Here is a 16,690-nt window from a genome sequence, read left to right on the forward strand (position 1 = left end):
CTTGATTCCTTTCTTCTCCTCATCCTCCACATCCCCATCAGCAAATCCTTTGGCTTTACCTCCAAAGCCACCCACTTCGAATCACCCCCACTATACCCTTCTCATCTCTCATCTGGATGACTCCTAACTGGTTTCCCCTATCCCCTTATCAGCTCTCAACATTGTTCCAGAATGGTCTTTTTTTTTTTTTTTTTTTTTTTAAGAGAGAGAGCACACGTGAGGCAGGGGGAGGGGCAGAGGGAGAGAATCTTAAGTAGGCTCCACACCCAGCATGGAGTCTGATGCGGGGCTCGACCTCAAGACCCTGAGATCATGACCTTGAGATCACAACCTGAGCCTAAATCAAGAGTCTGACACTTAACCAACTGAGCCACACAGGCACCCCCAGAATGGTCTTTTATTTTTTATTTATTTTATTTTTTATTATTTAAATATTTATTTATTTAAAAAAATTTTTTTTAAAGATTTTATTTGTCAGAGAGAGAGAGAGCACAAGCAGGGGAAGCAGCAGGCAGAGGGTGAAGCAGGCTCCCCGCTGAGCAAGGAGCCCAATGTGGGGCTCCATCCCGGGACCCTGGGATCATGACCTGAGCCTAAGGCAGATGCTTAACCGACTGAGCCACCCAGGCATCCCCAGAATGGTCTTTTAAAAATGTAATTCATATCCACAGATTTTTTGCTCAAAACTTGCCAATGACTTTCCATTATGTTAGAACAAAATTCACAGTTCTTCCAATGGCCTACAAGGATCAAAGAGAAACAAACTGGCCTACAGGCCATATCTGGCACACTGTGTGTTTTTGTAACAGCCATCAACTAAGAATGGTTTTTACCTTTCTAAATGTTTGAAAACATATCAAAAGAATAATTTTTCTCGACATGTGAAAATGGTATGAAATACAAATCTCAGTGTCCATAAATAAAGTTTTATTGGGACACAGCCATGTCCATCATTTGTTTACAAGTTGTCTACTTTCCTGCTACAGTGGCAGAGCTGACTCATCCTGAAAGAAACTCTGTGGTCCACAAGCTCTCAAATATTTACCTTTATAGACAAAGTTTGCTGCTGTATAGTCTAGATGATCCAGTCTCTGGCTGGTTACTTCTCTAATCTCATGTCCTAATGCTCAGGTGTTTGTTTTTCAAGTCCACAATTTCTTTCTTTCTTTTTTAAGATTTTATTTATTCATTTGAGAGAGAAAGAGAGAGGATGAGCAGGGTGGCGGAGCAAGGGGAGAGGGAGAAGCAGGTTCCCTGCTGAGCAGGGAGCCCGAAGAAGTGCTCCATCCCAGGACGCTGGGATCATGACCTGAGCTGAAGGCAGATCCTTAACCAACTGAGCCACCCAGGTACCCCTCAAGTCCACAATTTCTTATCCCCAATTCTGAAATCCAGAAAGCCCTGAAACCAAGATTTTTCTCAAGTGTTTTGGCACAAACACAATTGGTGCAAAACCTGACCTGAACTGATGTGAGGCTGTTTATAATCTACTCCACATGGTGTGAATATTCACGTGCCTTCTTGTAGAATTCTTAACATGTGTGCTTTCAGGGTACTTCCTGAGAAGTTTTTGGGGTTTTTCATCATATACAGTATATGTACTGTATTACCTTTCTAAAATCCCAAAAGTTCTGGAACACAGCTGGCCCCAAGAGGATCGGACTGTGGGCCAGTATCATGGAGTGAGCCTGGGACTTTGAACCGGAAGAGGTGGGGCCGAGAACCTCTTGGTGAGGTTCCATGGAAAGGAGGCTGCCAGATCTCTGGATTTTAATTCGCTGAGCTATTGCTGTACCTTGGCTTTCTGTAGCACCCTTCCTTGGTTGGAGGTTACGATGGATGGGCTTCTCTTCCTCAGCTCAGAAATACAGTTGACAGGGAGAGGTTGCTCTGGGGCATTGTTCTGGGGTTTATTTGCAGTTTCCTGTTGATGAGGAGAAATAGTTACATAGGTGAGGCCTAATGATGGCTACCCACACCCGGCTTGCCCTCCAAAGCATGCAAATAGAAGGCGCTGTGCACACATGCTAGCACCAAACAGGGCGAGGGAAGGAAGACCACTTGAGGGCCTTGGAATAAAAGTAATGACGTCTAAAATTACTGACCCCTCATATGCACCAGGCTTTGTGTGGATTAGCTCATTTAGCCTTTCCAAGCCTCTGAAGTAGGTACCATTATTAAGCATCCTATTTTGCAGATAAGGAAAATGGGAAGGTCAAGTCACTGCTCAAGGTCACACAGCTGGTGAGTGGGAGAGACGGGATTCAAACCCCACCGCCCTCTCTCTTCACCTCTCCCCTGTATTCCTTCTCTTCTGTAGTGCCTTCACCCCTTAACTTTTCCAGATAATTGCTTAGTACGTTACTGGATGTAGTTCCTTAAGTGTGGCATATTAACGGCTAAGCCTGCAGGGAATTTAGAGGAGACTTCTCTTTATCTCCAAAGGCCAGCAAAAAGGATCACAAGTAGTGGGAAAAGCCATCTGGAATGTGAATTTCAGGGCACACTGGTGAGGAAGCAGCTGGGATGAGTGAATCACTTCTAGCTCCTCCTCCAGCCCTCTGTGGGTTTGCCTTTGTCCTTTAAGCTCTTCATCTGTAACTGAGGTTGGAAAGCCCCATGGAGAAGAAGCAGGGGGGCAGAAGGAACGGCCTAGCTTCGGAGACATCGGGTGTGGTCTGACCAGGCAATGAGGCCTCGGACAACAACAGTAAGAATGCAGTTCCCAGTGACAACTCAAATCTATCAGACAAGTTATTTCATCTCTCTGAGTCTCCATGTCCTTGTCTGAAAGCAGGCATAACTTTTATTCATTCAACAAACATTTGTTGCACTCCTAATCTGCAGACTCTGTAAAAGGCTAAGGCTATAGTGATAAAACAGACATAGTCCAATTTTTAATAAAAATACAATCCAGTGGGGGAGACAGACATTAGACAAGTAAGGACACATAAATACACACACGTACACACACACGTATATCCATATACACACGTTTACATAAATTGTGGCTAAGTGCTATGAGAAAGAATAACACATGGGACTCTTGGTAATTTAGACCAGTGGTTCCCAAATGGGGGTGATTTTGCCCTTCCAGGGGACGTTTGGCAATTTCTGGAGACATTCCTAGTTGTCAACTGGGTGTGGAGCTACAGACATCTAGCGGGTAGAGGCTCGGAATGCTGCTAAACATCCGACAATGCACACGGCAGTCCCCTATAAAAAGAATTATTGGCCCCAAATGTCAGTGGTGCTGAGGTTGAGACACTCAGATGGAGACGGAGGTCAGCCAAGTTCTCCCTGGGCGGTTCTCAGTCGGGGTGAGAGTATCTACCTTGCAGGGTTGCTTGGAGCACTGGAGATGATGGATCTGCAAAGCCCAGAGGACGGCCTGGTACACCGGGGGCCCTAAGACAGGGCACGTGTACCATGGCTAACACCAGGCTCTGGAGTCAGACTTCCTGGATTGCGGATCCTGCCTCCTACTTAACTGAATGACCTTGAGTAAGTCCTTCAACATCTCTACCTCCGTTTCCTTGTACGTCCAGTGGTGCCAATACACCTAGCTCTACCTCCCAGGACTACCGTGCAGATCATATGAGATAACAGAAGTTAAAATGCTGTACTGACCTATGGTTATTGTTCAACACACAATTGTTATTCTTACTCAACATATCATAGTTATACTTATCAGTAACCCAAAGGCTACTTCTAGGATCACATTCAGGATAAAACGGCAGGGCTGCGGGGGGAGACAACACAGGCGGAACCTGCTCTGAGAGTCCCCTCCCTAGCAGTGCCACCTGCTCTTTGGGAGGCTCTCTTTTGGCATGTTCCCGCTCCTCTTTGGGTGTTCGCTTGCTCATCTGTTAATAAGTATAATCCCTACCCCCAAAGAGTGATCATGAAGATCTAGAGCTTGTGAGGGGATTAAGAAGCAGCTGCCTCTGGCCCAGAAGGGCATGGACTCACCCCACTCTTGTTCTTGCTGCCCACGGAGAGCCCCAGGGCTGGGCCCCCTGCCAGGGATCTCTGCAAGCGCTCCTTCACAGCCACCAGTCGCAGCTCCAGGTCGATCCGGCGCTCCTCCTTTGCCCGACACTGAGCTTCCAGGGCAGCCACGGCCTCCTCCAGAACCTTTAACTTTGCTCCTGTGTGTCCAGAGACATGTGTGAGAAACAGCCGAGCCTGGCCTGAAGCCTCAGGGAATTCGGCAGGACCTCAGGTTCTAGTCTGTCCCTCCCAGAGGGTTTTTCCAGCCCTTAGTTCCTACTCAGAGATGGGCTCTGGGCCTGGGGTTCCAGCTCCATGCTGGGTTGTATAGTTTTTTTTACCTGCTCTGTACCTATTTCCCCACCTTCTGGATATAGAACCTTGATTTTACCCTGGGAAACCACATTCTCCTCCCATTCCCTCTAGTTTGGATGGAGCTGACCTCACTTTTAGTTCAAGGGGTTGGCATATAACTTGGACCTGGTCCATAACCTATCTCCATCTTCTGGTCACAGTGGTTGGTTTAGAGATCAAAGTTGGTCCATCAGAGTGAATCCTGAGGCTTTTGTGGGGTCCATTGGGAAGAGAAGTTTTCTCTCCTGGGGCAGCTGAGAGGATTGGGTGAGGGCTAGAGCTGTGTAGCCATTATGCCACCACGAGGGGCACAGCATGAAGCCAACGGAGGAAGGCAGAAGCCAGAATTAGAGAAATATACTTTCTGGTGATACATTTAAATCCCTGGAACTTGCTATATCTGATTGCTCAGTTTTCCAATTAAATTTTTTTCTTTCTTTTTCTTTTTTTAAAATAAGGTCTAAGCCCAATAGAGGGTTTGAACTCATGACCCTGAGGTCAAGAGTTGTATGCTCTACCAACTGAGCAAGCCAGGTATCCCTACATTTTTCTTTTCTTTTTTTTTTTAATTTCTTTTTTTTTTTTAAAGATTTATTTATTTGAGAGAGAGAGAGAGAGCACAGGGGAAGGGGCAAAGGGAGAGGGAGAGAAGCAGACTCCCCACTGTGCACGAAGCCCAGTGCTAGGCTGGGCTCTGGGCTCAATCTCATGCCCTTGAAATCAGGACCTGAGCTGAAATCAAGAGTACAACACTCAACTGGCTGAGCCACCCAGGTGTCCGTCTTTTCATTTCTAAGCCAGTTTCACTTTGGTTTCTCTTAATTGTAACTGAGTTATAATCCCCTACTGGGATTTTGCTGCTTTTTAATCTAAACTAACAAACCTGTATTAGTATCTTTTCATGCCAAGAGTTGTGTTAGGTCTTACCAGGTTTAAAAGTTAGTTTCATTCATTCATTCACTCATTCATTCTATTCAGTAAATACTTATTGGGTGCTTAGTGCTTACTTTGTACCAGGTGCTGTTACAAAACAGGCCAAGACACTAAATTCATATCTTTCGGTGGTTACCCTGAATGTAAATGGGCTAAATGCCCCAATCAAAAGACATAGGGTATCAGATTGGATAAAAAAACAAGATCCATTGATATGCTGTCTGCAAGAGACTCATTTTAGACCCAAAGACACCTCCAGATTTAAAGTGAGGGGGTGGAAAACCATTTACCATGTTAATGGACATCAAAAGAAAGCTGGGGTGGCAATCCTTATATCAGACAAATTAGATTTTAAACCAAAGACTATAATAAGAGATGAGGAAGGACACTATATCATACTTAAAGGGTCTATCCAACAAGAAGATCTAATAATTTTAAATATTTATGCCCCTAACATGGGAGCAGCGAATTATATAAGCCAATTAATAACAAAATCAAAGAAACACATTGACAATAATACAATAATAGTAGGGGACTTTAACACCCCCCTCACTGAAATGGACAGATCATCTAAGCAAAAGATCAACAAGGAAATAAAGGCTTTAAATGACACACTGGACCAAATGGACTTCACAGATATATTCAGAACATTCCATCCCAAAGCAACAGAATACACATTCTTCTCTAGTGCCCATGGAACATTCTCCAGAATAGATCACATCCTGGGTCACAAATCAGGTCTCAACGGGTACCAAAAGATTGGGATCATTTCCTGCCTATTTTCAGACCACAATGCTTTGAAACTAGAACTCAATCACAAGAGGAAAGTCGGAAAGAACTCAAATACATGGAGGCTAAAGAGCATCCTACTAAAGAATGAATAGGTCAACCAGGAAATTAAAGAAGAATTAAAAAAATTCATGGAAACAAATGAAAATGAAAACACAACTGTTCAAAATCTTTGGGAGGCAGCAAAGGCAGTCCTAAGAGGAAAGTATATAGCAATACAAGCCTTTCTCAAGAAACAAGAAAGGTCTCAAATACACAACCTAACCCTACACCTAAAGCAGCTGGAGAAAGACAAGCAAATAAAGCCTAAACCCAGCAGGAAAAGAGAAATAATAAAGATCAGAGCAGAAATCAATGAAATAGAAACCAAAAGAACAGTAGAACAGATCAATGAAACTAGAAGCTGGTTCTTTGAAAGAATTAACAAGATTGATAAACACCTGGCCAGACTTATCAAAAAGAAAAGAGAAATGACCCAAATAAATAAAATCATGAATGAAAGAGGAGAGATCACAACCAACACCAAAGAAATACAAACAATTTTAAGAACATATAATGAGCAACTATATGCTAGCAAATTAGACAATCTGGAAGAAATGGATGCATTCGTAGAGATGTAAAAACTACCAAAACTGAACCAGGAAGAAATGGAAAACCTAAACAGACCCATAACCAGTAAGGAAATTGAAGCAGTAATCAAAAATCTCCCAACAAACAAGAGCCCAGGGCCAGATGGTTTTCCAGGGGAATTCTACCAAACATTTAAAGAATAATTAATACCTATTCTTCTGAAATTGTTCCAAAAAATAGAAATGGAAGGAAAACTTCCAAACTCATTTTATGAGGCCAGCATTACCTTGATCCCAAAACCAGACAAGGACCCCATCAAAAAGGAGAATTACAGACCAATATCCCTGATGAACATGGATGCAAAAATTCTCACCAAAATACTAGCCAATAGGATCCAACAGTACATTAAAAGGATTATTCACCACGACCAAGTGGGATTTATTCCTGGGCTGCAAGTTTGGTTCAACATCCACAAATCAATCGATGTGATACACTACATTAATAAAAGAAAGAACAAGAACCATATGATATTCTCAATAGATGCAGAAAAAGCATTTGACAAAGTACAGCATCCTTTCTTGATTAAAACTCTTCAGAGTATAGGCATAGGGGGTACATACCTCAGTATAATAAAAGCTATCTATGAAAAACCTACAGCGAATATCATTCTCAATGGGGAAAAACTGAGAGCTTTCCCCCTAAGGTCAGGAACACGGCAGGGATGTCCACTATCACCACTGCTATTCAACATAGTACTAGAAGTCCTAGCCTCAGCAATCAGACAACAAAAAGAAATAAAAGGCATCCGAATCGGCAAAGAAGAAGTAAAACTCTCACTCTTTGCAGATGATATGATACTTTATGTGGAAAACCCAAAAGACTACACCCCAAAACTGCTAGAACTCATACAGGAATTCAGTAAAGTCACAGGATATAAAATCAATGCACAGAAATCAGTGGCATTTCTATACACCAACAACAAGACAGAAGAAAGAGAAATTAAGGAGTCGATCCCATTTACAATTGCACCCAAAACCATAAGATACCTAGGAATAAATCTAACCAAAGAGGCAAAGAATCTGTACTCAGAAAACTATAGAATATTCATGAAGGAAATTGAGGAAGACACAAAGAAAAAGAAAAACATTCCATGCTCATGGATTGGAAGAACAAATATTGTGAAAATGTCTATGCTACCTAGAGCAATCTACACATTTAATGCAATCCCTATCAAAATACCATCAACTTTTTTCAAAAAAATGAAACAAATCATCCTAAAATTTGTATGGAACCAGAAAAGACCCCGAATAGCCAGAGGAATGTTGCAAAAGAACAGCAAAGCTGATGGCATCACACTTCCAGACTTCAAGCTCTATTACGAAGCTGCAGTCATCAAGACAGTATGGTACTGGCACAAAAACAGGCACATAGATCAATGGAACAGAAGAGAGAGCCCAGAAATGGACCCTCAACTCTATGGTCAACTAATCTTCGACAAAGCAGTAAAGAATGTCCAATGGAGAAAAGACAATCTCTTCAACAAATGGTGTTGGGAAAATTGGACAGCCACATGCAGAAGAATGAAACTGGACCATTTCCTTACACCACACACAAAAATAGACTCAAAATGGATGAAAGACCTAAATATGAGACAGGAGTCCATCAAAATTCTTGAGGAGAACACAGGCAGCAACCTCTTCGACCTCAGCTGCAGCAACTTCTTCCTAGAAACGTCGCCAAAGGCAAGGGAAGCAAGGGCAAAAATGAACTATTGGGACTTCATCAAGATAAAAAGCTTTTGCACAGCACAGGAAACAGTCAACAAAACCAAAAGACAACCGAGAGAATGGGAGAAGATATTTGCAAATGACATATCAGATAAAAGGCTAGTATCCAAAATCTATAAAGAACTTACCAAACTCAACACCCAAAAAACAACTAATCCAATCAGGAAATGGGCAGAAGACATGAACAGACATTCTGCAAAGAAGACATCCAAATGGCCCACAGACACATGAAAAAGTGCTCAGCATTGCTCAGCATCAGGGAAATCCAATCAAAACCTCAATGAGATACCACCTCATACCAGTCAGAATGGCTAAAATTAACAAGTCAGGAAACGACAGATGTTGGCGAGGATGCAGAGAAAGGGGAACCCTCCTACACTGTTGGTGGGAATGCAAGCTGGTGCAGCTACTCTGGAAAACAGTATGGAGTTTCCTCAAAAAGTTGAAAATAGAGCTACCCTACAACCCAGCAATTGCACTGCTGGCTATTTACCCCAAAGATACAAATGTAGTGATCCGAAGGGGTACGTGCACCCCAATGTTTATAGCAGCAATGTCCACAATAGCAAAACTACGTAAAGAGCTTAGATGTCCATTGACAGATGAATGGATAAAGGAGATGAGTATATATACACAACAGAATATTAGACAGCCATAAAAAAATGAAATCTTGCCATTTGCAATGATGTGGATGGAACTAGAGGGTATTATGCTAAGCGAAATAAGCCAATCAGAGAAAGACAATTATCATATGATCTCACTGATATGTGGAATTTGAGAAACAAGACAGAAGATCATAGGGGAAGGGAGGGAAAAATGGAACAAGATGAAACCAAAGAGGGAGAGAAACCATAAGAGACTCTTAATTTCAGGAAACAAACTGAGGGTTGCTGGAGAGAAAAGGGGTGGGAGGGATGGGGTGGCTGGGTGATGGACATTGGGGAGGGTATGTGCTATGGTGAGCGCTGTGAATTGTGTAAGACTGATGAATCACAGACCTGTACCTCTGAAACAAATAATACATTATATATTATTAAAAACAACAACAACAACAAAAAAAACAGGCCAAGATCCTTGCCCTTATGGAGCTCATATGTGTGTGTGTGTGTGCGTGTGTGTATGTGTGTGTATGAGAGAGAAAAAACAATAAATAAAAATGATAAACATAATAAATAATCCAGTGTTACAAAGTGATGTGCTACAGAAAAAAATTGAGCAGGATAAGGAGGATAGTCAGCCTGTTCCAAACCCTGTTTTGACTCTTAGAAAGTTCTGTGTATTGAGACCAAACTGCCTTCTTTTTTTTTTTTCTCTTAATGCTTCCCTCCCACAGATTCTGGTTCTTGGCTACACAGAAAAAGCCTTACCCTTTAAGGTAGAAGTTCTCTGTTAGGTGTATGGATTCCCAGGCGATCTATCGCTGAGCTCTGGGGCACATGAGCTCTTGGTTACTGAAACTGTCTGTGACATTGCGAACTGCGGGTTTTTTTTTCACCTTGGGAAAAGGGTCCATAGGTTCCATCGGACTCTCATCGGGCTGTGTGACCTTGGATGTATTTTATAAAGGACAAGGCTTCTGTTCCCTCAAGCCTGTGTGCAAACTTCACGCTGAAAGTATGCCAAACTACAGCTATAGAGAGAATGCAAAGGAAAGAGCAGAAGGTGGGGTGCAGAGGAGCCCAGAGCAGGCTGGGCCTGCAGGAGTCATGGCCCTGGATTTTGGAAGAGGATCCTGGGACTGTGTCTGTCCATCATTCCCCAGCACGGGGACCACTATCTCACACGGTTGGGTGCTCAGCCCTTCCGTGAATGAGTGACTTACTGGGAGGTTCAAAATGATATCTCTTATTTCCTTGATTCTAAGGCACACTCATTTTAACATTTCTAAAATCAGATTGAATTTTACTACATTAAGTGTACACTTTTTTGTGATGCCTTTTTATCCCCTTACCCAAAAGCAGTTATTAGATTGAGGGCACTTTCATTAGTCAGGAAGGATGATGATGATGATGATGTTGAGGAACAGGAGAAGGAGGAGAAGGAGGAGAAGGAGGAGGAAGAAGGGGAGGAGAAGTGCACTGTCCTGGATAACCAGCTGACCTCTGCCACCGGAGGTGTCAGAGCTGAGCCCGGTCCCCGCTTGAGTGCCCAGGACATGCCCACGTAGGTACCTGGGTTGTTGCGAATGGCTTCCTTCAGCTCCCTCTTCTCCTGCCTCAGTGCCATCAGCTCCGTCCGGATTGTCTCCTTCTCTTTTTCCAGCTTCTCTTTTTCTACCAGGTACCTCCGGGCATCTTCCTCAGCTCGGTTCTTGCCGTACTTGTATTGATTGGCACCTGCAGAAGTAGAAGGCAGGCAAAGGCCCCCATTTCTGATCTCTGGTAAGGGTACTTGGAGGGGCCTTAGCGTCTTTCTCAGCCTCAACTTCTTCATCTATAAAATGGGAATACTTAGATCTATATCCTTAGTGTGTGAAACCTCCAAGGAAACAGGAGCAAAAGGGAGGCAGCAGAGCACAGGGACTAGGAACAAGGGCTTTGGAATGAGGCAGACCAAGGTTTGTGTTCTCTTTCCCCCTTTACTAGTTGTGTGACATCAGGCAACAGTGAACTGCACTGTTTCTGTGCCTTTCCCCCAGGTCTTGGTTTCCTCATTTGTAAATGTGGGACCATTGATCAAACTTACCTCTTAGCATAGTGGTAAGTTTTTAAAATTTTTTTTAAAGATTTTATCCATTTATCCGAGAGAGAGAGCACAGAGGGAGAGTGAGAGGGAGAAGTAGACTCCCTGCTGAGCAGGGAGCCCGATGCGGGACTCAGTCCCAGGACCCTGGGATCATGACCTGAGCTGAAGGCAGCCGTTTAACCGACTGAGCCACCCAGGCGCCCCAGCATTGTGGTAAGTTTTAAATGAAAGAATTCATGAAAAATACTTGATACGGTATCTGGTGGAAGTGCTTAGTAAATGTCAGATAATGATATGAAACAAATTTTGTGATGTATAACACACTTTAGTTTTAAAAGGGCATTTTACAGTCAACTCTCAGGTATATATAAGACAAGGAGACAGGGACATACAACTCAGAGCTGCAGAGAATCAAGACCTTGGGTCAGGTATTGCCTGCTTTATTCCTGGAAAATGGGTTGGAGGAGAGAAGGGCCCAGAAGTCTGTTGCAGGTTCTACATTATGGTGGACAATTACAAATAATTATGGCAAAAATTTATCAAGCATTTACTATAAGCTAGGCCATTTATATTCATTTCCACTTAATCTTCATAAAACTTACTAATATTAGCTCTGAGGCACAGAGAGCTCGGGTCTCACTGCTAATGATGGCAGAGCCCAGGTTGAGCCCATATGTGTCTAACTCTGGGCTCTGTGCCATGCATTACGGCCCTAGCTGGGGCAATGCCATGGTCCAACGTTTCAGGGAAGTTTTTATTTATTTATTTTTTTCAGACAGTCACTCATAGCCCTTTTAAGCTGGTGGGGTGTGGCGTTTGGAATGATTCCCTTGGTTTACCCCCATTTATGGGGTCTTGTCTCTCTAAGTCTCATAGGGACGGCAGTGGCCACCCAGTGATGCATGCAAAAATCAATTCCTGTCCCAACTACCCTGCAGTTCAAGCCTGATGATAATAAATAAAGCATGGAGGGCAGAGGAGGGGCCCCATACTTCCCCCAACTGCCCAGATACACAGTAGCATCCCAGGGCAGTTTTCTCCCAGAAGTTTGGATTTTATAGACTGGTAAACTAAAAATAAATGGGTAGACCAGCAAAGTGTTGTCAGTGTTATATTTATCAGATAAGGACCTTAAAACCCCCAACCACCATCTGTGATTCCCAGTATTTTATATCTCTTTTATACATCACTCAATATAATATTTGATTTGAAGAAAGAATCTATTGTGTTATCTTTGTTGTTGTTGTTTGAATGCTTTATGGTTTCTTTAATCTTACATGTTTATTTCAGTTCACTTTTCCATTTAATTTTTTAATTTTAATTTTAATTTTTGGAGAGAGAGTGAGCGAGCACGAGCATGAGTTGGGGGTGCAGAGAGGGAGAAAGAATCATAAGCAGACCCCATGCTCAGCGCAGAGCTCAATGTGGGGCTCGATTTCAGACCCTGAGATCGCAACCTGAGCCAAAATCAAGAGTCAGATGCTTAACCGACTGAGCCACCCAGGCACCCCTACTTTTCCATTTGAAAATGGGCATTCCATAAAGGCCTGTATTTCCGGTGGTGCCGATGAGAGCAGAGTGTAAGGAATGTGACACAACCACCCTCTGACTGTGCAGGGGGCACACTCAGGCCCAGAGAAGGGAAGGGACTTTTCCAAAGTTACGTAGTAATTTAGTGATCAACTGGTGAAAGGAATACAGGTCTCCTGACCCCCAGAAGAGATTATCTACATTAATGAAGTGGAGATCTAATAAAGAAAAGTACTTTAAAAGATAAATCTTCAAAAAGCAAGGAATAGAACTTGACTTTGTTCGGGGGCAGGGGGAAGAACTGTAAAGCAATAACTAAAAGGCTCTTGGAATATGCTGTCCTACAGGAAGCCGGCCGGCTCGTGAATCACGTGTAGGAGCAGAGACTAGTGTCGGAAATCAAACAGAATTGACCAGAGTCTGGCATGCTTAGCCTTTATTGCGTAGTGTGGCAATCAGGCAAAATTCACTCAGCTCCTATATGGGGTGCTAGGGAGAGCGCGGGCTGGGACACAGAGGTGAGCCGTGCCCTTCACGGCAGCTGCCTTGAGGGTATTTGGAGGGGTTCGTTTCTCCACTTGCTCCCCCAGATCAGAATTTATAAATGTTTTTAGCCTTTGGAACAGACAGAAGTTGAGGGTGAATTTTATATGTGTATATATGTGTATCCATATATATGCAACATCGCAGCATAAAAACGTATTTGGCCTTTGTGTTAAAATTTTTGAAAATTAGTTGCTAGTATTAAGAAGTCAGTAGATTTCCTATAAAGGCTAGATTTCTGGTCTCGAATAATCTGCGAACCTGGGCTGCCAGGTTCCGTGGGAGCCACTGGCTGAAGCTGAGTAGTAGCCGCCTCTCTAGGTGGAGGCTGAGCACTCCAGGTTCCCACAGTCTTCCCCCCACCCCATTCCCTGTTGTTCCCCCTCGGAGGCCACAGCCTAGCTGCCCTTTAGCTCTTGGCTTGTGCTGTCATTTTTCTTACGGTAGAGTATTTTCTTACATCTCGCTTCACTCCTTAATTTACTTGCCCACTGCCTGGAGGAATCTGATTTGAGATTCCCAACCCCGTGGATTGTTTCTTTCCCTTCCTTGGTCCCACCCAGAACTCACTGGAGGCATGGCGCTTGACTTTGACCTGCGGATCCACTCGATGGGACTTCTCACTGCAGGAGGAGGCATGGCGTTTCACCTGGGCCCCCGCGGGACGCTCGGGCTCCTCGTCCTGCGGGAGATGGAGAAAGGAGGTGAAGGGCAGGTAGGCTCAGAGCCCTCCAGGCAGGGTTGTATTCTGCTCCAAGTGTGGTGGGTGAGCATTGCAGGACCTCTGAGATTGTGGCCTTACGTTTTTAGACTGGGGCTGCACTCAACACTTTATAGACTACTTCTACTAGCGTGTATCATTTGATCCTCATACCTTCCTGTTGGGGGCTGCAGAAGGCATCCCTAAACTGGAATATCTGCTGAGAGGAAAATTTGGAAGTCTCAGAGGGCTGTGGGTGACCATATTTGATTTATCATAGCTATTTCTGTCTTCACATCATTTGGAAGTGTCCTTCAAATTTTCTAAAATTGCTAAATGTAGAGCTCCCAGTTAAGATAAAAAGTCGTGGATGACATCAGCCAATGGTGGAAGTTCATAACTTAATAAACTGGCTCTACATTTTAAAAAAAGATTTTATTTATTTATTTGAGAGAGAGAGGGGAGAGTGTGCGAGCAGAGGGAGAGGCAGAGGGAGAGGGAGAGGGAGAAGCAGCCTCCCCACTGAGCAAGGAGCCAGACATTCCAGTGCGACCCCAGGACCCTGAGATCATGATGTGAGCTGAAGTCAGACGCTTAACTGACTGAGCCACCCAGGCACCGCTAAACTGGCTATACATTTGTGCATGAAGAGTATTAAGAACACCCAGAATCCAGTCAGAGCTCAGGGAACCATGAATGGAATATGATAATAATGTAATATAATAATGATATTGATAACAATAGTACTATTTACTCCATGTGAGAGCTTCTGATGTCTACGTGCTGCTAAGCTCTTTCCATACAGTATTTCATTTAGTTCTTGCAGTGATCCAATCAGGTAGGTTTTATAGTATTCGTCTGGAGCCGGGAAATGAGGACTAGAGAAGTGAAGCCCAAGGTAACCCAGATTCAGCCCTGAATTGAAAGTTCATGCCGTTAGGTACTAAGCTATCTGGCTACTAATCACTGCAACTGAGAAAGATCTCAAGCTGCATCCACTGGTTCATCTGAATCTGAAGAAAGACCATATAAGCAGAAGAAGGATGGAGAAGTTTCTAGGAAAGGGAGTCTTAGAGGTGGGAGCTCGGTGTCATCCAGCACTGTCCAAGGCAGGGGTCTGGCGTGCAGACATGTCTGCTTTCTTTGGCAGCTTGATCCCCTCTTTTTCTCTCCCCCAGCTGTGAGGCCTGACGCACCCACCAGGGTCTGATCAGAATGTGGCTGTCTGGCTCTCCCGTGGGAGGAAGAGACGTAGGACACGCTGCCGGAAGCAGTCTGTTCATGTGATGGCTACCAAGGCCTCACTGGCCTCTCCTTGATTTAGTGAACAAGACAGGGAGACTCTGTCTTGGGAGCTGAGGCCCGGACCGTGACGCCACCAGGTGAAGGTCTATGGAGTGGCTGCCCCCCACGCACCACTGAGTCAGCAGCATCAGCTCACAGAGCAGCGAACCGGTGGAGGGACCAACACCTTGCTCAGACCGGTGTAGTGCTTTGCAGTATACAGAGTCCTCTCCCTTCCTGATCTAGGGGCTTGTTGCTGTACTACCCTGCCTCCTTTCCCGGGGATTCCTTACCCAGAGCCGTGATCTATGATGAGAAGGGTCCTCCCTCCCCTTCCAGCTGCTGCTTAAATGGAAATTATCCCTGATGTGCAGGAAAAAAGGAGTGGTGACAGAGAGAGAGAGGAAGAGCTAAATCAGTGGCCTTTGCCACATTCCCAGCCCTCCCAAGGGAGCTCACCTGTATCTTTTCATAAGGAACATCATCGTATACACGGGGCTCAGGCCATTGATCCTGGCAGGATCTTGCATATCTAGAAAATATAAGGTGTCATGATGATGGCAATGATGATGACACTTTGTGGCTTATAGAGCTTTCCTGTCTACTCTCATTTGATTCTGTGATGGGTGTTGGAAGGTTAGTAACAGCAACCACGCCAGGCAGTGCTGGGCCATTGCTGTGTTAAGGACTTCAGAGGCAGGGAGCCCCATGATTCTCACAGCAACCTGAGAGGTGAGTAATTCATCCCCTCCATTCTATACGCGAGGACACAGAGGATCCAAGCTGGCAAGCCACCACCCCAAGCTGTTGGTCGTGAGAGCCGTGACTTGAACCCGGCTCTTCCAATGCATGGACCAGCCCTGATGGCCAAGGGTGTGAGACCCTGAGTTCCATGGCGTGAGAGCCCAGCCCCAGTCACTACGCAGAAGGACTTCTGTTCCTTTGCTCATTGCATCCACAGCTTCCCCCAACCCTGGGCTACCTCCGTTAGCCAGCTCGCTCCTGCCTGCTGGAGGAGGAAGGCACCCACTCTGACTTCCCAAGGAAGCAGAGTCCTCCTCGGCTCCTCCTCCCTCCCCTCCCAGCGCCCATGGCCAGACTCAGAGGCTCTGAGAGGCTGCCGGGGGGGGCGGGGGGGGGCTGGGGGTGCTGGCCCTCACAGGAAGGAGTTGCGCCCTGCACTGACGATGCTGGTTAAGGTCTCCACGTCCACGTAGTCATAGTGCAGTGCCTCGGGAGTGACTTTGGAGCCCATCTCCACCAACAACAGCCCAAGCCAGCGGCCCATGTCCTCTGAGCAGTTTGCCTGAGGGAGAGGAGGCACAGGCTGATGAGTTCACTTTGGTACTGTTAGGGCCTCAGGCTACCTGCTCACTTTAGCCAAACCCATATTTGTAAAGTACCTGCTATGTACCCAATACGTAGGGGTCCAAGAGGAACAGGGCTGCAACACACACCCAGAAATCCAAGTGGCTTCCACCCTTTCTTTATTCAGGTTTTGGCTCTAATGCTCCTCTTCGAT

At 44.8% G+C, this 16,690-nt stretch overlaps 1 protein-coding gene across 1 annotated transcript in view; it reads right to left on the bottom strand.

Annotated features, from left to right (window-relative positions):
- AFAP1L1 (actin filament associated protein 1 like 1) overlaps window positions 1-16,690 on the bottom strand; it is a 38,241-nt gene that overhangs the window by 812 nt on the left and 20,739 nt on the right. The window contains exons 13-18 of the mRNA XM_044916675.1: window positions 16,329-16,474; window positions 15,628-15,700; window positions 13,755-13,866; window positions 10,598-10,762; window positions 3,973-4,151; window positions 1,796-1,924 (exon numbers count right to left, since the gene is read on the bottom strand). Coding sequence (XP_044772610.1) covers window positions 1,796-1,924; window positions 3,973-4,151; window positions 10,598-10,762; window positions 13,755-13,866; window positions 15,628-15,700; window positions 16,329-16,474 — 804 coding nt within the window. The remainder of the gene's footprint in view (window positions 1-1,795; window positions 1,925-3,972; window positions 4,152-10,597; window positions 10,763-13,754; window positions 13,867-15,627; window positions 15,701-16,328; window positions 16,475-16,690) is intronic.

Source organism: Neomonachus schauinslandi, chromosome 7 (assembly GCF_002201575.2).
Source record: "Neomonachus schauinslandi chromosome 7, ASM220157v2, whole genome shotgun sequence".
NCBI classification, from domain to species: Eukaryota; Metazoa; Chordata; class Mammalia; order Carnivora; family Phocidae; genus Neomonachus; species Neomonachus schauinslandi.